General features: G+C 44.1%; 1 protein-coding gene across 3 annotated transcripts; it reads right to left on the bottom strand.

The window, feature by feature from the left end:
• Positions 1-10,913: 10,913 nt before the first annotated feature.
• LOC311239090 (armadillo repeat-containing protein 1-like) lies at positions 10,914-21,195 on the bottom strand. Of its 3 annotated transcripts, none has more exons than XM_084327326.1 (7): positions 20,956-21,195; positions 20,405-20,603; positions 19,944-20,035; positions 17,410-17,599; positions 16,560-16,676; positions 15,459-15,533; positions 10,914-14,238 (listed from the first exon to the last, which is right to left on the bottom strand). In XM_084327326.1, the coding sequence occupies exons 2-7, from the start codon at positions 20,564-20,566 to the stop codon at positions 14,047-14,049; spliced, it is 828 nt and encodes a 275-aa protein (XP_084183452.1). In that variant the 5' UTR covers positions 20,567-20,603; positions 20,956-21,195; the 3' UTR covers positions 10,914-14,046. The 3 variants fall into 3 exon arrangements, with proteins under 3 accessions (XP_084183452.1, XP_084183451.1, XP_084183453.1); XM_084327325.1 differs by having other exon boundaries at positions 20,960-21,195; XM_084327327.1 differs by having other exon boundaries at positions 21,105-21,192.
• Between the last annotated feature and the right edge of the window lie 400 nt (positions 21,196-21,595).

Below are 21,595 nucleotides of genomic sequence, written 5' to 3'. Positions count from 1 at the left end.
CTCGGGCTGGTCGATCGCTGCAATGGTGAACGAGACGTTTTCACCTTTGATTGTCTTTAAGTCTCGACGAATGGTATGGAGGGTCATGGTCTCATCTGGGCCCCGCAGGTCCAATTGAGTCGCGGCGGAGGCGAGGAGGAGTGTCTTCTCCGACCCGTCGTCCTTGTCCAAGTGACTGAGGAGTACTCGTACCACTTTGAGGAGCACTCTGGAGCTCCCACTCTTCGCGGGGTCGATGTAGAGTACTTCTGCTCTCGAGTTGCTTTGTGGAGCTGGGTTTCGCTTGTTGCTCTCGTGCAGTGCTTCGAGGTGAGCGCCGTCACACTTGCCACACTTCTTCTTAAGGCGGCATTCTGCTGCCATGTGGCCGCACGCGCAGCGGAAGCAGCGGCGGTTAGCTTTAATCCACTGACTTACTTCGGCGGTGGTCAGTTTCTTGAATGCGTCATACTGTGACAGCCAGTGTTCGCTGTCGCAGTATTGACATGCGATCTTCCATTTCCCCTTGGCGGGGGGGTTGTGACTCTTCTGCCGTGACACCAACTCGGCCTGGTGCATCACTGTGATGGGCCTGCTTTGGTCTTTAAACCTCCTCGGTCCCTCTTTAAAGTTCGAGCCACCCCATGCGATGGTGTCAATCCTTAGGCTGCTAACCTCCCTCCCAGGAAGTCAGCAAGATCCAGCAGTGACTGTTCTGGGGCATTCGGGTCACGGTAGTTTCGTTGCCGCCGAAAACGTTCTTGGCAGAATGGGGGGAGCTTCTCTAATATGCGCACCACGTTGGAATTGGCGTACAGCTCGTACATCCCCTTCTCTCGTTGGGACCCGAGCATCCCTACTAGGGACTGTACCTTGACGGATAAGTCATCCAGGGCTCGGTTGTCTTTAGCTGGGGGGAGGCGTTCGATCTCACGTATCTCCTGAATGACATAATCCCACGTACGTCCGTAACGTCCGTCGAGAGCAGCTAGGGCGTCAGAATAGGGAGTTTGTGAATTGGAGTATGCCAGCGCAATGTTGTGCGCTCTAGTTACCTTGAGATGCTTAAGGAGAATGACGTACTTGTATGGCTCGTCCTGTACTCCTGACATGATTGTCTCTAGCCACATACGCAGCTCGGTATACTGCGCTCGGTCTTCTCTTGTGAAGTCTGGGAATATGGGAGTCCCAATGTAGGGTGCCATAGAGGGCTGTGACACTGACACACGTGGGGGGAGAGGCATCCTCTGCGAGTCTCCCTGTGCGTTGGGTCGTTGGTTCGTGCTGGGCGGGAACCAGGGGCTGGGTTGCCAGACGCTAGTCTTCAGTGCTGTCTGGTGCTCGAACTCTCCCCTGGGGCGTGTTGGGGGTTCATGACGCAGCGTGTCGTGGCTGAGCCCGGGGCTGCGCTGAGCCTCCTGGTCTGAGATGGAGTAGTGCGGGTGGGCCCTCTGTCCTCCCTCGTCCTCAGTCAGGCTTTGTAGTCACTCGGCTAGCTGCTCTGCAACGTAGGCAGGTTCTTCCCTTAGGCGGGTTCCCGAGTAGCTTCGTCGGGTCGGTGAGGGTGCCCTCGACCCTTGGCGTGATGATCTCCGGGAGCTCCGGGTGGAAGAATGGGGAGTTACATTCTGGAGTGCTTGCGCCATCATTTGGGCTTGTAGGCGGTCTCGCTCCATGTTTTCTTCAGCCTGGAGGCGCCTCTCTTCCAGTCTGAGATCAGCCTGGAGGCGTCTCTCTTCCAGTCTGAGATGTTCGCGCTCACTCTCTCGTTGCGCCTGGAGGCGGTCCCTTTCGGCCGAGGCGGTTATCGTGGCGATCAGGACTTGCGCTAGCCTCCTATCGGCTCCGCTTGGGGATGACGCTGATGATGGTGATTCGGAGCTCACTGGGCTTGGCGGTGACCTGGTCTTCTCACGCGCTTCAAGGTCCATCTCGGAGGCGCAGTACTCTGTCTTCTCCCGCGCTCCGAGGTCCATCTCGGGGGCGCGGTACTCTTTCCTTTCATGCGCTCCGAGGTCCATCTCGGGGGCGCAGTGCTCTCTTATTTCATGCGCTCCGAGGTCCATCTCGGGGGCGCGGTGCTCTGTGGGTATAGTCAAGTCATGCCTCGCTTGTCCCCCCCTGTAAGCTAAGTTAGTTTCACTTAAACTAGCTTGGGTCTCTACATCTAGGGTTGACTCCTCTGTAAGGTTGGGCATGCTTGAGCTACCAAGGTTATCCCTGCTTAGCATCCTCTTGGATAAGCTATGAGGTAAATCTACAGCGTAGCCCTCCAAGTAGGGAGGGGTCTGACGCTGGCGCCTAGGGCGCACTAATGGGGGAGATCTGGTTGGAGAGTGTCCGCCGCTGGCCATATTATCACTAATATTATCACTAATACCCTCCGGCTCGAAGGACCAATTGTAGCTAAGGGGCTACACAACCCTGACTGTATTTAAATGCTAGATTAAACCACTACCAGATATTAATTGGCCAGACATTAAAGGTACACAAAATGGCGGACACTCCATTAACTGAGAGGGGACAGTGATACCAAGTTCAATAATCACTTTAATAGTAACGTCAAACATACATGTTATATATATCGCAGATCTCCTGTTACTAGTAGAATGTCAATGCAACAATGTCAGAGGTAATGATAGTCCTGAACTACTAGTACTCGACCGTTGATGCTCTGAATGGAGTGAGAAGGAGTAAACAGCACGGGGAAAGCAAGATGGCGGATGGAGACGATATTCCCTGGAGCTCCTACTCCAGAGAGCTGCAGACAAACGTGGGATAATCCTGTCGTCGCTGGTGAGGAGGGTCTCGTACGGACCTGGTTCCTGTATTCCAAGCGCCCGATGGCAGGATTAATAGCTAATATTCCAAACGCCCGTTGGCATGGTTGCTAGCTAGTTAGCCCTTGTATGCTAAGGCTAACCCGCATGTAGTCCGTAATAGGTAGTTGAATCCAGAACGCTGCTGGGTTCAGCTAGAAGTCTCTCAACGTTACTTCACTTCGCTCGAACAAGTCACTCTACTTTGCCAATAGTGGCTCGACAATATTATGGTGGTATCTAATTAGCTGTACAGCTCTCTATCAAGATACGTTGCTTGCCGTCTGTTTACTGCTGCACCAAAACGTTTCTTCTCTCTCACACACTCTGCCCGGGCATGTACTAAGAACCCTGCGCATGCGCTCACGCTGTCTACAGGTGCATGCGCGCGCGCCTACGCCGTTAAGAATGGAACATATACAAAGAAGCGAATGATAAATACTGTTAGGTAATAGACAACGGGAGAATATATATCTTATATATATAAACAATATATAAGGTATACAAAATAATAAACGCAGACTTTATGTGTTACTCTGGACCTTCAGAACAACCAGTGTTGTAAAATATCGAGTCCAGTCCCCAGTGTTCGAGTCCGAATCCATGTCCGAGTCACCAAGGTTGAGTCACCTCCACTCGGGCAGTCAAAGAGCTGACATACAAATAAAAAAATAAATGAGACAGCGGTAACCATTTCAAAGGGAGTTTATTTACTTTGTGACACAATAGCCAAACAAATGCACTAGCCATCAATATCTTATGCCAAATGATTAGGGCATATATTTTTTTAAAGGTTACTGTATTTATCAATTAACACGTCCAAATGCAGTCAATGCTCAAGTCCAAGTCATCAGTGCTCAAGTCCAAGTCGAGTCACGAGTCCTGAAAAGCAGTCCAGGACTCGAACACTGCCAAGAACAATACTATCTCTTTTATGTTTTTTTTTGTATTTCATAACTGCAAAATACTGTAGGCTATCTGGCACCAAAACACCTCCATTCCAAATATTTGAGTATGCATCTTCTCTCTAGGGCAGGCTGACCAGCTAAGTACACAATAAAAACAATGATGCACTCTCATTCAGCGCCAACATTCCATTCTCTAGAAGACACATCTCCCAGAATTGTATATTTAGAAACGAACCAGGCCAGAAAACCAAGCATCTAAATTCCATGGTAACTCAGTGGGAATGTAGTGTCACTGCAAAAGGCTAATACGCAGAACACTGTCATCGATCAGGGTTTCTTCAAAAGAAAACAATCCACTGACAACTGATGCACCTGGCTCACCTATCCAGCTCTCTTTATTTCACAGAAGATAAGCCAAGCCCTGATACCCGGAAAAATGTCGGTCACAGTTTAATGAAGCTGAGGCCGTGGGCAGCAGCGTTGCCATCTGTCACTGTGATGGCACGGCACGCGGACGCCAGTCTCTGGGGAGCTCCATGATGCCACTCGTGGTGGTACAGATTGGCCAGTGGCCCCTCAGTCGGACCACCTGGGTAGAGCCCAGATGGTGGGCCCAGTCGCTCCCCATCATCTCCACACAGCCATTAGTACAAGCCATCACTCTTGTTCATACTCCAAGCGGTTCAGAATCCGCTGCCAAAACGTTTCTGGTTGGATGCTGATTAAAATGCTCTAATCAACACTCTGTATATCATCCAAAAAAAAGAGGATAGGCTGTTGGTATTACAAACGTGTTTTGGATTACCATGTCCTCAGACATTTACACACCAAGACAAATAGGCTACTATCTACAATATCTACAATTCTACACATAATTCAATAATTATGATGAAAACATGTTTGCATTCATATGAAAATGTATGTTTCAGTTCTCACAAATGTCCACCCTGCATGCAGTCATACTTATAATAATAATAATAATAATAATAATAATAATAATAATAATAATAAGGATGTGGTGGTGGCTGACAGCAGCAGATCAGTACTGACTAGACGTGGCCACCAATATAGGAATTCCATATCAATAGCCGTATAGCAATATGTCTAAACTGAACACTGTGACCTCATTTTTTTTACTTCTAATTTTACTATGTTATTCTATTTCATACTTATCTTGTCTTGCACAGTCTCTGGAGCGCAACAGTAAGAAGCATTTTGTATAAAAGTATTCTGTACTTCTGTATGACAAGCAACTATTAAAGAAACTTGAACTTGAACTTGAACTTGAATTTCACAGATTCTGTAAAAGAGTGAAGATCAGTATGAAGCATTAATGTACGAGTGGGAGTGCTGTACTGTGCTTGATTCTCTACCTCCGTCTCTGGTAAATTGTGAAACATCAAATGAGCAGTAGCCATGACTAATCTGGGAAGTGTACTGTAGGCCCAGCCAGGCTGAGCCACAACCTCAGTATTTCACACAATGATTCATTTCAGCACAGCCTATACGCCCTATACAATGTGTACGTGCACACGCACACTAGGCAGACACTGTAGGCTGCTGTGAATGACTTGGTAACACAGTCATATAATGTTGGCTTGTTTGCCACTCTGTGCTGGGATCTCGTCTCCTCTTATCAAAACAGTATCCAATCCTACACACATAGTAATAGTCTTATTCTCATCCTTATTGATGCCGACGGCTTTTTAGTCAGAATAGACTCGAAAAGAAATAGGACCAGTATGCTCTGTATATGTTACACATACGATCAAAGTACAACAAATAATCATGGTACAGTAGTTTCATAGTAATTGTTGTTTTACCATACTGGTCATATAAATAATTTGCCATAGTCAAAGTTATGTATGATACCAAATTTGTACTTAAATAATACCATGGTATAATCTAATTTGAATCAAGATAGCGGTGGAAATATCATGGTATTTCCATAATTTTAGTAATTTAGTATCAAGTACCATGATACTATTTCATAGAGACTAGGATTATGCCTCTATCTCTTGCTATCTCTGTTTGTGCTTGAGAAAGTCATTGAGCAATAGGCTTATTATTCACAGGATGACAGATAGATAGTGGGGCCAGTTCTGAGGTTACTTTAACCTTGAGCATTCTTTCAGATAACAACCCCAGTCCAAAAGGCATGGAGTACCAATGCTTTGCCAGTGCCTAAGCAACTAATTGTTGTCAGAGTTAAATTCACACCAAGACTAGGCAAAAGCCGCTTCCCATAATATGGCACCTTTAACACCAGATGTAGCATAGCAAATTATCTAAATATCCGCAGTGAAGACACTCTGAGTCGGATGTAGCTTTGACATATTAAATATTTTCATGACCCCATCCTCAAAAATCTAATTTGGAGAAGTCAACTGGGGATGATAGGGCAGCCATATGGACTGGGACGACCAGCAAGCTGTTCAGTTCCCTTTCTTCCATGTTCCTTCTCCGTAGACAGACACCCTCATTGGATGATTAAACAGACACCACTGACCTTCAACGTGACATCCTTTGTTTTGTTTGCCAGTGTTATGCATCATGTAAAAGAACACGGCTGTTAGGAGGAACAGCTTTAAACGAGCTGACGAATATCTGACCAAACGTTTGTTTGCTCATGAGGCATTCGCCTTATTTTACAAGCCTTTAAAAAGGCATTTCTGACAGTCATGTCCATAACAGGGTATTCATCAGTAATATAATCACATAATGAGTCTAGGTTGATGTCTCCTTTCAGCATATTACTGCAAATAGTATTTCTGTATAATATCTTAATATCCACTAACAGAGTATCTTTGTTATTAGTGGTCACTAGCTGCTATATAAATAACAACTGTAATGTTTAAAATAAATATGTTTGAATCTATTGTGGCAAGTTTTGTTTGAATCAACTAAATATGAGGGATGTACATTTTTTATTTAATATTCGCTCTCTCCAATTAGTTCATTTAAAAACAAAAAAGGTAAATGCAAAAAGTCTATTTAAAAATGTAAATTGCGATAAAAATGTTTTACAGTGTATAATTACTTCTCAAATTGTATTTCATAGATTATATACAAGAGGCCTTTTATAACACGTTTTTCCAATACATTTGATGAAAATCATCCTCCTGATTTGAATTGAACTTGAGGTCATTCTTGCTTTGAAATCAACACATATTTTCTGTTTCCCAAGGGGTCAGCGTTCCTCACTAGCAACATGTAGTTCATGGTGTACATGTGGGGCTAATTAAAATCAGAGGATCAACACAGGCATACCACCCCCTCAATGCACCAAGGAATTGTTGACTGAATAATTTGCAACAATAACCAAACTACATTTTCATGAATTCAACAATTTTTTAATGTTTTTGGATCAACTAACTTGGTGTGAGCTTGCTTTTTAGAAACTGAGAGTGTGGCCTCTTCACCTTAATTTAATAGAATATGAATGTCATTATGGCCACTATCAAAATACCATATAAACTGTGTTTCTCCAAGAGGCCAGACTTTGACCATCACATCCATACAGCCTGCCTATACCGAACACTATTTTGAGTAACCTTTCAAGTTTCAAGTTTCTTTAATATTTGTCACCACAAATGTTTTTAATTATAAAGAGCTTTAGAAAAAAAAGCACATTTATCTACTAGAAGTTACAACATATTGGTGAACACTTATCACCTTCCCCGCTGAATGTCCCCCTTTGAATTCAGCTTAAAATTAACTGCAATGACCCACGCATTGATCACTACACTTGTCTTGATGATGGGGGGGACTTAAGTGAATTCATGGAATTGTCCTTTTAGCTGATGGATTTGCAGCAGTCTTTTTGCACAAAACCTGGATGTGTTTAGGTCTCCACTCTACAGTTCACTATTCAAGAATGTGTTGGGCTACAAGCCCAATGTCCGTATCTATTATTGGTCTATATCTGTCAGTCTTGAATAAAACCTTAGTGTGAGCAGAGCACCATTCTCTCTCCCGCTGACCCCCGCCCCCCCCGTTTCTCTCTCATCCACCAACGGCTCCGTGGGGCGGCTTGTTATGTGTGTCGCTTGGAGACAGGCTTCTGTGCGGTGTTGGCGCAGGAGTAGCCTCTCTCTGCTAGAGGGAGCGCTTCAGATCTCAACATTCATTAGGATTCAAATTGGATCAACACTGCCACCGCATGTCTCGTCTGTCGTATTGCGGCTGTTGCAGAAAATACTGGATGGTTTGAATGGGGGGGGGGGGGGGGGGGTTGCATAGATATCTATATATAGATATCTATGGGGGATTGTATTGCTGTGTGTGACTCGAGTATGGCTGTCCCCAGTTAATGATGTCACTCAGTCTTCCAGTCCAAATCTACCACACAATATCCTCTTTTGCTATTAGCTAACATTAAGTAGAGCTATGTCAGTAATGTTGCAGCTGACTCCTACCATACTGTTCTTTTTGACATGTGCGTTCCAAGTCATTCCAAAATAAAAATCAAGGCGACCTTCTTTTTTAATTTTTTTTTACCGTTACTGAAGAATATGGTCATTACTTCCTGCTGATTCACCATTGGCTTCCATGGCCTTGGCAGTGGTGAATCAGCAGAAAATATTATTTTCTAGTAACGGTAAAAAAAAAAAGTATTAAAAAAGGGCAGTGTAATTTCTGTATAAATTTGTACTTTATTAACCCACATGTCAAAAAGACTGGCATGGTCCTTTAAAATACATTTAGCTGATTTATTTTACCTTATATTTTAATTAATGGATGCTCCTGTTATAATTGATTAATTGTGTGATAGGCAGCATTGAGAAACTAAAAGTAATTTGATTCCCATTAAAGTGATGCAACGGTACTGAGATACAACGCTAGTTAACATTATTATTATGTTGGTGTTCTTTCACCAACTCAACATTATGGAACTTCCAAACAAGGCAGGTTGATGGATATCCATGTAGACTCATTTGACTAAAATATTGGTCTCTTCCTCTCAAAAAGTATCATGGTAGCTTGAAGGCAATTTAAGTTTCACCAGGGTATCGGACATTGTATAAATAATTTACCACCACCACCACATTGCCATGGTGTGATAGTCATATATCACCATGGTACACTTTTGCTCTTGAATATTACCATGGTACAGTAACCTAATCCAATTTAAACCATGATGCTGATGTAATACTAAGGTAATATGATATTTCCAAAATGTCTTGGTCACTCACTACCATCATCGTAGTGACCAGAAAATTATGAAAATACCATGATACCTTTTTTCCATAAGGGAAATAAACATTATATTACAACTGTAAATTACGTATTAAAGTAATATTGTGAAATATTACTACTCTTATTACAGTAAGGATTAACAAACACATGTCGGCCCTAGTAAATAGGGATATGTTGGTTGTTGAAACATACTGTAAATAAAGGTGATGACAATGCACACTTCCATAAGACGGCCTAGCACTGTAATATAACCAGAACCTGCTGATACAAGGTTCCTTTGCAGCAGTCTAGTCAGCTAGTCTAATCATTTTATTGGCAAATGATAAGAGTGGTGTCTCGATTTCTTTATAGGCTGAATATGACAACCTCGTTGTGTCCAAACGTATTGGGTGCATTCAGTGTTTAAGACAATACTCTTGGTGAACTGTAAGTGAGACTGAGTGTAGTGAGGAGTCAGCAGAGCTGGAAGTCTCATAAACGTGGCCCCCATGTAAGCCAAGTCTGACAGAGGTGCAGAAAGCTGCCTCATGAGGCCCCACTGCCTGGAGGCACGAGGGGGAGGCTGGCCCCCTGCCAACAGCCTGTTGGATGTACAGCACTGTGCGGCTGGTGGGGGAGAGAGGAGAGGGGGAGAGAGAGATAGAGAGGGGGAGGGGAGAGAGGAGGGGGAGAGAGAAGAGAGGCAGAGAGAGAGAGAGAGGGAAGTGGCAAGACAAGGCTCTTTTTGTAACAGCCTCTGGAACTGATTTTGTTTACTTCTCAGCTCTCCGAGGAAACGGGTGAATCATGGAAGTACATGAGGAGAGAACGGTGCACATGGTGCAGTAATGATGAGAACGGTGCACATGGTGCAGTAATGATGAGAGAACGGTGCACATGGTGCAGTAATGATGAGAACGGTGCACATGGTGCAGTAATGAGGAGAGAACGGTGCACATGGTGCAGTAATGATGAGAGAACGGTGCACATGGTGCAGTAATGATGAGAGAACGGTGCACATGGTGCAGTAATGATGAGAGAACGGTGCACATGGTGCAGTAATGATGAGAGAACGGTGCACATGGTGCAGTAATGATGAGAGAACGGTGCACATGGTGCAGTAATGATGAGAGAACGGTGCACATGGTGCAGTAATGATGAGAGAACGGTGCACATGGTGCAGTAATGATGAGAACGGTGCACATGGTGCAGTAATGATGAGAACGGTGCACATGGTGCAGTAATGATGAGAACGGTGCACATGGTGCAGTAATGATGAGAACGGTGCACATGGTGCAGTAATGATGAGAACGGTGCACATGGTGCAGTAATGATGAGAGAACGGTGCACATGGTGCAGTAATGATGAGGGGAGAACGGTGCACATGGTGCAGTAATGATGAGAACGGTGCACATGGTGCAGTAATGATGAGAACGGTGCACATGGTGCAGTAATGATAACGGTGCACATGGTGCAGTAATGATAACGGTGCACATGGTGCAGTAATGATAACGGTGCACATGGTGCAGTAATGATGAGAGAACGGTGCACATGGTGCAGTAATGATGAGAACGGTGCAGTAATGAGGGTGTCAACTGTACAGGTGTAGCTTTGTCCAAACTATAAAGGTCACTTGAATGTGCTGCGGGGGAGTTTGGATCATCAAATGTGACGATGAGTCTTGAAATCCTTCGAGTGGCTTCTACTTCACTTTCCAACAACACATTCAGTAAAGAACGATTCAAGTTCACTCTCAAATGCCAATTCTTCAAACTACTTACCTTTACGGTTAAATGATAATTGTTCCCCTAAAGTGTTAACGCAAATGCCAATAATTTCTCCCTGCAGTATTTAAAAACCAAAACACCTGCTTTTTTGGATAGACTGAAATAACAGCATCTGAGACTAATCAGATAGGGTTCTTTAAAAAAGAAAAAAAACACTTTTCTGTCAATGTTGGGGCAGTTTAGAATATTTTGACGGCATTCAAACGAAAAAATTTTCATTGTTTTATTCTTTGCTGCAACTCTTGTAAATCATAAGACAACACTTGTTGTATACAGCAGAGTACCTCCCAAGACCGATGGAGAAGACCTGGTGGTGAAACAGTAATTTTTATATACAGTGGGCCACGTCCCTCAAGACCGACGGAGAAGAGCTGGTGGTGAAGCAGTCTCTTTAAAATCATACGGTGTGAGCAGCTTCTCTAGGAAACGGAACAAGATGCAAATGATAAAAGATTATGGGGCAGGGGTTGCCTTTAAACATGAGTTACCTGAGTAGAATAATAGATAACACATTCTTTTTAAATAAGTTAAAACTGAAGGTATTTTGACAGTAATTTAATTAATCTAATTCGGCCTTACAAAGATTAATTATTCCTTAAAGCGTCCACGAGTGAAACCTCACCCAGTGAAAATGTCCTTGAGATCCAGTCTGTTCTGGTTCTAATAAAATACATTTTCAGAATGCTCTCATGTGTTGCTCCTATCACAACAGATAAGGCGTTTAAACTTTGTTTAAAAAGCCGGTCTGATTTGTCAGAAAGAAAAAAAGCCAACAAATCCCTACAACTTTGAATATCTAAGAAATCTAAACGCAGGTGCCAGCGCCTTCTCAAACAAAGTAAACTGTTCCTTTAAGTTTATGAGCACTAGTTTGAGCAAGTATTGTATTATGGGATATACTCATAAAAATATCATTATAGTCATCACCGGAAAGCACAAAGGAATGCTGGAGAAATGAATGCAATAGAGTGCAGTATCTCATGTTGACGCACAGCTGGGAGTACAGGCTTCTACTAGGGAATGATGGGACAGTCGTAAAAAGGACAGGCGAGAGCTATGGGCACATAAAGACAAAATGAGAACAATAACGGTACATCTCTAGACAACAGTTCTATACAAGGTTACCCCCCCACACACACACAAATGGACAATCACACTCTTGGCAATTTTAACTCACGTCTATGAGGCAGTGAAAGTTCTCTTTTTAAGGACCAATACAAGTCGGTAGTCCACTGTAAAAGGACCACCTCATGCAGAGATGCACTTGGATGAGGAGCTGAGCAGCACAGATGTTGGCCTTTAGTACAATTGTAACATGCGTTGGTTGCAGAAAACTGAAATGGTCATTATGTTCCACTGGTAATGATGACTGACCTGTCCCTAAACATTCCCTTTCATTAACTTATAGACAGACCTGGCAGAACAGACCTGCCTAGTCTTATTATTTCCACATATTCAAAAAGGGAGAATTGTTATGTTTTTTTTTTGCTTCCACTTCCAACTTGGCTGCTAATGCATCGAGAAAAGGAGAAGAAAAAAATAAAAGAAAGAGGGAATGCTGGGAAAGTTCCTAGAAAAGTGAACAATGACCATCGTTGGAATAAACAATATTATAAAATAATGTAACAAATTCACTTAGAGTGATCCATTCCATAAATTATCCTACATTTGTTCTACTGGTTCATACTAAAAACATGTCGTCACTAACATATCAGAGAACATAGGATAGAGGTATGTACAACCTTTTGTCACTAATTTCCCATCAATTTATGAGCATAAGAACACTACCAACTATTTTCTTTATCTCTGGTAACCATTGCTCCGAAGCCCACAAAGCAGGTATGGGAATTCAGAGTTTGTTACCTTCAGAACATCTGAATGGAATGTGCCTCAAAAAAGGAGGGAAAGAACATTTGGAGAAATGAAAGCAGCGAAGGCGTTCACATGGAGGGTGTTGGTGCTATAAACACAGCGGCCAGGTCCAGAACACGACGCCTGGACCTCCAGACACTTCAGACCTGCTGTGGAGGAAAACGCTGTGTTTGCACCCGGCGTCCGATCTCATCAGATGTCAAGGTTATGAGGAGGGAGCGAGGAGTCGTTAGTGGACAGGGTCAGCGAAAGCAAAGGCACAGAGAGTTAAACAACACGCACACACTGGAGTCACGGACTACAGCTGCATTACCCCGGAAAACAGACCATTACAAAGGTGCTATAGATAAGATTTACACATGATCAGCTGAATTCCACGTGGGGAAAACGGAAGTAGGGAGGGGATACATGCACATCATGTAAACAACAAATTTGGACATGCAACATTAATTAGACAAATTAATTAATGTTTTGTTTTTCTGGGGGGGGGGGGGGGGGGTTGTCTGTGTAGTATCAACCATGCGTGGTAATACTTTTATTACATACATTTCTAAAAACTCTGGATGTAAAAATTAATTATGACTCCACATAAAAGTTATCTATAGCACCTTTAAAGAGAAATTTAAGAGGTCGAGTTGTTTCATGGCGAAACAAATGGGAAAAAGTAAGATAAATATTTTTGAGAGGAGGGGTACTCAACGCAAAAAACACACTTTTCGATCCGTCCACACGAGGGATTCTGCAGCTTTGTTCATGCCAACGTTTTCGGTTGTGGCGATTGTCCAGTGAGACATAATACCAAAACACAGTAGTACACGTTTGTTTCCATAAGACTATTTGGTATTTTCACAAACATGGACCCGTTTACAATGTGCAGCAGAAACAATGTCATTGCAGTTCGCACTCAAAAAAAAATTAACTCAAAAAACCCCAAACGGTTATGTAACTAGAATCCATTCCAAAAGAGTCCCGTCCTCTCTCCCGTGGTTCACTTTGTGCCGCATTTCTCCGGCGGGTTTTGCCAGAGTAGGAGTGCCATCGAGACCGCGTGAGAGATTGTGTGTGTGTGTGTGTGTGTGTGTGCGTCTGTGTACACATAATACACACTCATTGGAAAATCCCCATCACACATTTGGGCCCTCCAGCTGGTACGGTGTTCACCAGCCGGTAGCTCTGGTGCCGTGTCTCGGGGGGGGGGGGTGCGGTCACGGTGGGCCCCCAGAGGGTGACGGTGGGCCCCCAGAGGGTGACGGTGGGCCCCCAGAGGGTGACGGTGGGCCCCCAGAGGGTGACGGTGGGCCCCCAGAGGGTGACGGTGGGCCCCCAGAGGGTGACGGTGGGCCCCCAGAGGGTCACGGTGGGCCCCCAGAGGGTGACGGTGGGCCCCCAGAGGGTCACGGTGGGCCCCCAGAGGGTGACGGTGGGCCCCCAGAGGGTCACGGTGGGCCCCCAGAGGGTGACGGTGGGCCCCCAGAGGGTGACGGTGGGGGGCCCCCAGAGGGGTCACCAGTAGAAGGAGCGGGACAGGAAGTTGGCAGCGGTGCCCAGCCAGGTGGCCCCGTCCTGGCCGCTTCCCACGCGGGTCACGGCCTTGTCGGGCTCCTGGGACGGGCTCTCCTCCTCGGGCAGGTAGTCCGGAAGGTCCACGTTGTGTTCCACCGACACGGAACCGTCCTCCAGGAACGGAATCAGAACCTGAGACACGAGGAGAAAGAAAGAAACACGAGATAAGTTGAGATATTCCTTTAGGCCTAACAAAAATAATAGTTGGTTTCAGGTTGGTTGTCAGTTTGGCCATGGGTAGGTAGGGAATTTTTTTTTTTTTTTTTTTATTCTTTCCCACGGCGACTATGGATAGGGAATTTCTTTATTTAATTAACCCTTTCACTGCCACACGACAGAAGGTTAGCCCTTTACTATCACACAACCGACGGCGATGCTCCATCATTAGCATCGCCGTCGGTTGTGTGATAGTAAAGGGCTAACCTTCTGTATTGTCACAGTGAAAGGGTTAACCGGCTGTCGTGTGGCAGTGAAAGGGTTAAAATGTTCACAACAACATGGATGCATGTACTCTGCCAGCATGTTTAATATCCATAATACTAAATGTTTGACTAAGATTTCTATGAAACTTTATTCTTAAAAAAAAAAAAAAAAAAAAAAAAAACGGATTTTTTTTTTTTTTAATATATAATTTTTTTTTTAAAACTCATAAAATATATTGGGTCGCACCTAAATCGGCAGGGTCGGTCGGCAACCTGAAACCAACCATTATTTTTGTTAGGCCCTATTGATCCCCTTGGGGGAAATTCAGGCATCATAGCAGCATGGGGGGGGAGGAGGGGTACAGGTAGTAGAAGACATGATACAGGTCATAGAATTATAGTACAGTGGAGAAGTAACAATAAAAATAGGCAGTGTAAAAATTCAAGGTGCAAGATGAGGGTATGTATGCCCTCTCAAGTTAGATTTGCCCTACAATAAATAGTTACAACAATATATATATATATATATTCAAAAAATGCTTAAAATATGCTTTGATAAAGTAAGTATACACACAGTATACACATAAGGTACAGTATGCTAATCTAATATATATATATAATCGTTCAGGATCCAAGACGGCAATAAGACTGGGTGCTCATCAGGATATCTAGAATTTTTTTGACATAGACAAAAAAGGGATACACAATGTCATTCAAATCATCATTCATTCACTCACGGTTAGCCAATCTGCCCCTAGTGGCGGCTCACAGGCATGGCCCTTTGTGTAGGACCAGTTCACTACATGCAACAATGAGTCACATCTATGACACCATGGGTAAAAGTATCCTGGGGTCTAAGACGACAACGAGTCCTGGACAATAAAGGCTGTGGCTATGAAACCCTGCGGCCAGATGAAGGAGAACTCTAACCTCCTCTCCGTTCTCCCCCTTCACCACCTGCTGAGCAGTCATCACCTCGGTCGATGCGATGGCGGAGGCTAGAGCCTGCGGAGGAAACAAGGCATTGTATAAATCGTACATTCAGACCACAAGCGACCCGAGCAGCTCGTCGTCAAGAATCCATTCATTATATGAGAGAGCTTAACCCTTTCACTACCAAAATGGTTAACCCTTTCACTGTGACAATATAGAAGGTTGACCCTTTTTCACTGTCACAAGACAAAGGGTTAACCCTTTCACAACCACACTACAGAAGGTTAACCCTTTCACTACAGACGGTTGGTAGTGAAAGGGTTAATATCGGAGACAATTCGATACATGTCGACAGTAAGTCTGCAGTGATAAACCATCCACAGATTTTACATCCAGGAATTGCCTGTCTGCAATGAATCACATGCCCAACAATGCTATTATGTCTATTGCTGCAACAAGGGTAAGGCAGCTAGCAGTTTGTTAGCAGATATCGGTAGCACAGCACTATAGTGATGCAGTTGCTGGTGGTCTGAACATACTTTGAAATGTGTATAACTTACCACATCATATGGCGGGTTATACACTTGGGTACAGTACAGTGTATTCGGCAATGAATACACTGAACACCTGTCTGACACTATGGACTAAACACCCGCCTGTCTGACACTATGGACTAAACACCCGTCTGTCTGACACTATGGACTAAACACCCGTCTGTCTGACACTATGGACTAAACACCCGTCTGTCTGACACTATGGACTAAACACCCGCCTGTCTGACACTATGGACTAAACACCCGTCTGTCTTACACTATGGACTAAACACCCGTCTGTCTTACACTATGGACTAAACACCCGTCTGTCTTACACCATGGACTAAACACCCGTCTGTCTGACACTATGGACTAAACACCCGTCTGTCTTACACTATGGACTAAACACCTGTCTGACACTATGGACTAAACACCTGTCTGTCTGACAATATGGACTAAACACCCGTCTGATACTATGGACTAAACACCCGTCTGATACTATGGACTAAACACCCGTCTTGACACTATGGACTAAGTAAATGCCTGCTTGACACTCTTCCCTCACCTCTGCCTTGAGGTCGGAGCGGATGCGGATGATGCACCTCTTCACGGCCATCTGGAAGGTGAAGCTGATGACGCCTCGGATCTTCAGCAGGGCCTCCTCACACAGCGTCCTCCGGCTCTGAACAGGGAAGGAGAGAAAGACGCTGGGAGTCAAGATATATATATATATCAGCCACTAGTGTCTCTGTAGATTAGATCGTACTGTATAAAGATCAAATCAAATGTATTTGTAACCACAAGTTAACTCATTGGACGCCAGAGGTTGTGTGTGCCAGCGCTGTAATGAAATGGGGGTACATGCCGGTGTCTGTAGTGCTAAAACTTTATTAAATATTATAGCTATGAATCTAATGATAGTCGATTGTCATCGAGTTCCTTCCGGTCAATATGCAAAAAACTGATCATTTTTTCATCAATACATTCCCGTTTTATACCGTGGTGAATATGAGTATAGTTTTAGAGTGATCCTGTGTAATCCCAGGAAACTCCGCCAAACAGCGTTTTACTGCATTTCACTATAAATCGTGCCATTCCTCGCCTGGATCAATAATCAATCTGAAATCAACGCTAGATTATCTGTATTATGTTTCATCATGGATGCATGAAAGGGGGGGGGGGGGGGGGCTGTAGGTGTAACATCAACATACTCCAGCGATCACACTCAGGTTTCTCATAGTCAGAACATGAGCTTATCTCCATTATTGTAAATGGCACGTGGCATTTAGAAACACCATCTCAACAATGGAATACTTGAGTATCCAGAACAAGATCAGAATTATCATGTGCATGTAAGCGTGGTCATTATGGTGCCAGCTACCCCCCCCCCCCCCCACACACACACACACACTCACAGAGTCGTCCAAGCCGTCTATGTGGAGCACCACGGTCTTGGCTCGCTTGTTGGTGGAGCCCAGGAAGAACTGGGCCTTACGCCTGCTGCTGGCCGCCTCCTGCTCCTGCTCCGCCTCGGTGCTGCTGGAGGCCTGCAGCAGCTCGTAGATCTCAGAGGCCAGCAGCTTGGTCTCCCCCGGGGTGGTTGTCCTGGGGGGGGGGGGGGGGGGGGGGAACGGTGTCTTTACCTTTCTGTGAAGGTCTAGAAAAAAACACTTCTTAATCTGTATTGTAAAAAAGTAACTGTATTGGAGGTAGAAACTGTAAGCGATGACCCATATTTTCCTCTCAGGCTGCACCTTCTAAAGCACGTCTTTCACAACATAGTAGTAGACTATGTCAATTATGGTTCTTTGTTTGTTTTCAGATCTTTTTGGGCAACCATTAACTTCCACTAGCATTACTAATAGTAATAATTCCTAAAAACTGGGAATCTAACATTTTAAATCCGATACCAAGAGCTATGTGCAAGACGTGGGAAATCAAAGGAACTTGATTTTTGGGATTTAAGAGAAAGATTTATTATATTTCAATCATGTTCATCCAGTGACCTCAAGTTCATACGGTTATCTGCAGTGAAAGTCAGTCCATCCCTCACTAAGAGATCCATGCTGTTGCAGTTCAAAGTATTCCAATGAAAGCAGCTGTAAGCGGTTTACCAATTATGTAATAACATTGATTCCAAGAAAACATATATAGTACAGCTTTGTGGCTAAGCTCCTTATGAGCAAATTAACAGTCAAAGAAATGTGCTGGTGCACTTCTTTCAAGCTATTCTAGTCATTTTGCTTAAAAAACATGTCTAGTGGTTGTGGACCTATACAGGTTTTTCTATGGCCGATGCCAATAGCGATATTTAGAGAGCACAGTGGCAGATGTATTTTTTTGCATCTCATAAAACAATGACATTTTATAATATCAATTGAGACATGAAATTGCTAAACGTAAGTTCACTAATGTTATATTATGCTATTATGCCAATGTTAATATATGCTATATTATCTAGCTAGCTTAGCTGGTTGAGGACAGCTAGGTTTACAGTTGCCAACACTACAATTGCACTAGGAATGAGATATAATTAGGGCTGGGCGATATGGAAAAAAATCATATCGTGATAACGATATGATAATTTTATTTTATTTCTCGATATCGATAATTATCGAATTGTTAGAAGTATAAAAAAAAAAAAAAAAAAAAAAATTTAACAACAGATGTATGTTTATTTTGCAGCAATTCTTTGTCATTGCCGCCATCTTTAGTGTTACATCCCCTCACACTCCAGTTCTCAGGCTGCAGCTGGTTTAAAAGCTAAAGTAAACCGGCTTCTCTGCTGGCTGTGGCTCCAGAGGAGTTGAACAGTTCTGGCTCTGCTAGTTTATTTTCGATCTTTTGGCGCTTTTTTGGTGGACAAACCACCGCACATGTGCACTGTGACTCGTGACTGGAGTCTAGTTCTGCTAGCACACATAGCCTACTGTGTACAGACGGTTTCAAAATGTATTTTAAATTAGAAAGCAAACAAAATAAATGGACAAGAGAAAAAGAAATCTGAATTTGGTCAGTATTGTCATTTGGACAAGCAAAGCCATTACTTTAAGTTGCAGGCAAGAAAGACAAGTCTGTCCACTGTCTATGGTTTTAAAACTGCCCTGTTGCAGGTAAAAAAAAAAAAAAAAAAAAAAACGATTTTTCGATTTTTTTTAAATTTCGATATTCGATATCGATTATTAAAATATATCGCGATATTTATCGTTATCGTTATATCGCCCAGCTCTAGATATAATATATATAATATATTGCCTTTCCAGGTAAGCTTGCATGAAGTGATTGGCATCAACGGATTCCTTGTGATCTCTAGTTTCATACGATACCAATTTCTCTCTAGCATTAGAATTGAATGTGCAAAAAATTATAATGTCGGTGGGCCAATAGGAGATGATGACTGAGCATGTCTGCTCTGTTTAACCATGTGTCACTTATACAGTTCCACACCTCCACACCAGGGAGCTGCCCGGTACAACCACACCTCCTCACCAGGGAGCTGCCCGGTACAACCACACCAGGGAGCTGCCCGGTACAACCACACCTCCTCACCAGGGAGCTGCCCGGTACAACCACACCAGGGAGCTGCCCGGTACAACCACACCTCCACACCAGGGAGCTGCCCGGTACAACCACACCTCCACACCAGGGAGCTGCCCGGTACAACCACACCTCCACACCAGGGAGCTGCCCGGTACAACCACACCTCCACACCAGGGAGCTGCCCGGTACAACCACAGTCATCTACTGTTGGTCACTGACCAGCAGTACTACAACAGTTGAAGCGTGGTTGAGTGCCTTGCTCAGGGGCACTTAAGCTGTGGTAGGGAGGGATTTCCCTGCTGCTCCAGGGAATTTGAGTCACTGACCCACTGGGCTGCATGCCCACGTCTCCAACCTTTCACACCACCACTGCCCCAATAGTACTACGATAAGAGCACTGCACACTCACTTCTGCATGACGTTCTGTAGACTCAACATCATGCCCAGCTCGCCTCTCATCTTCTCCCGGTTGGCTCGACATTCTGCCAGGTAACGTACAGCCTGTAAACGGTCAAACCAGAGAGAGAGTTAGCAGGCACAAGATCACCTCTGTGTTTACCCACTTCAGTCCAAGGTCATCAGGCTTAGGGTAGAAAGGAGCCAAGGGGACCTCAGAGCTCTCTTTAATGCTTCCGTGAGTATTAAGTGGATTCCACCACCATGGCTTTGCTCTCTGTCCCTTCCATGGTTATTAGGTGCTGTAGCCTTTCTGTCTTTCAGCAGTTCATGTGGAACGGAAGAGGATAAAAGGAATGACGCAAGTGTAGCTATGAAGAGCACAAATTTAAGTGATTAACTGGTCAATTAATAAACTGATTCAGCCATTTGAGCTCTACTACTGAACGTCAGTCCAACAACAGGAGGCCTTACCAGGAGAGCAGAGTAGACTACTTGAGGGTTGGGGTGGTCTAGGAAAAGAATGAGTCCAGGTAGGCATCCTTGGTCCTGAACTATGGCCCTTCTGTTCATGGGATCAGCAGCAAGATCCCTTAGCTGATGCACCACTGCCAAGGCGTCTGGCTCCCCACTCATGGCTGACCTCTCAGTGACCCATGCAAGTATGAAGGAACTGAGAGAACGCGAAAAGAGAAAGAATTGTAACTCGTTGTCAACACATTATATTAGTAAAAAAGCTAATTAGCTCTTCAGAAAGACTGCACTTGAGCAAGGTGGTAACATCACTTCCACGTAATTTTAATTGTTGCTGACAAAACGGCTATCATCATCATCATCATATGTACTGACTTGTTGAATGGGTCTGACAGCTGGCTATAGCGCCCCATTTCATGTTCATCTGTGTTAGCAAACAAACGTAAATTACGCTAGCTTTCGATTATGTTCACACCTGGAAGCAGTTTGCTGTCAAGCGAAATGTGTGCTAATGTGGCTGTCAGTTCGCGACTTTAACGTGAGTCAAATACCTACTAGTATTAGCAGCAGGTTAGCGAGCTTCTCCTCCGCCGACAAGCTCACTCTGTGCCCGGAGCAGACATGGACCAAATCGAAGCACTAACGTCTGATTCGTCAGTACAGAGGGATATAACCTAAAACATTAGATGATTGTATTCACGTTGAAGAAATAACTAGGGTTTTTCCCCTCAGCAATCCCAGATGCAGAAAAGGCAGATTGACACTGGAATGTTTATGGCCGTTCTTCCTGATCGAGCAAGACAGCAGCCAACTATCAATATAAACGTCTGTGATTGGACTACACGCAGCGACCATCTCATTCTGTTAGCCACTCACAGGGGGTGTTCTAGGATTTAAGAGAGCCGACGCCCTGCGTGTCGGCATGCTGATCTGGAATCTGTTTTTGTATGATTGGTTTATTTCCCTCTCATATAGCGTAGCACTCTTAACCATTTCACTGCCACACGACAGAAGGTTAACCCTTTACTATCACACGACCGACGGTTTCTGTGTATTGTCGCAGTGAAAGGGTTAACCGTTTTGTAGTACGGCAGTGAAATGGTTAAATCACATTTCCATTGTCTCTGTGATGTTTTGATCAGAACGTTTCAGACACTGATAGCCAAAAACGAGGTTTATTTTAATTTGTTT

This window comes from Notolepis coatsorum (assembly GCF_963971535.1).
Source record: "Notolepis coatsorum genome assembly, chromosome: 13".
In the NCBI taxonomy this organism is placed as follows: Eukaryota; Metazoa; Chordata; class Actinopteri; order Aulopiformes; family Paralepididae; genus Notolepis; species Notolepis coatsorum.
This window is presented reverse-complemented; position numbering and strand designations above follow the sequence as displayed.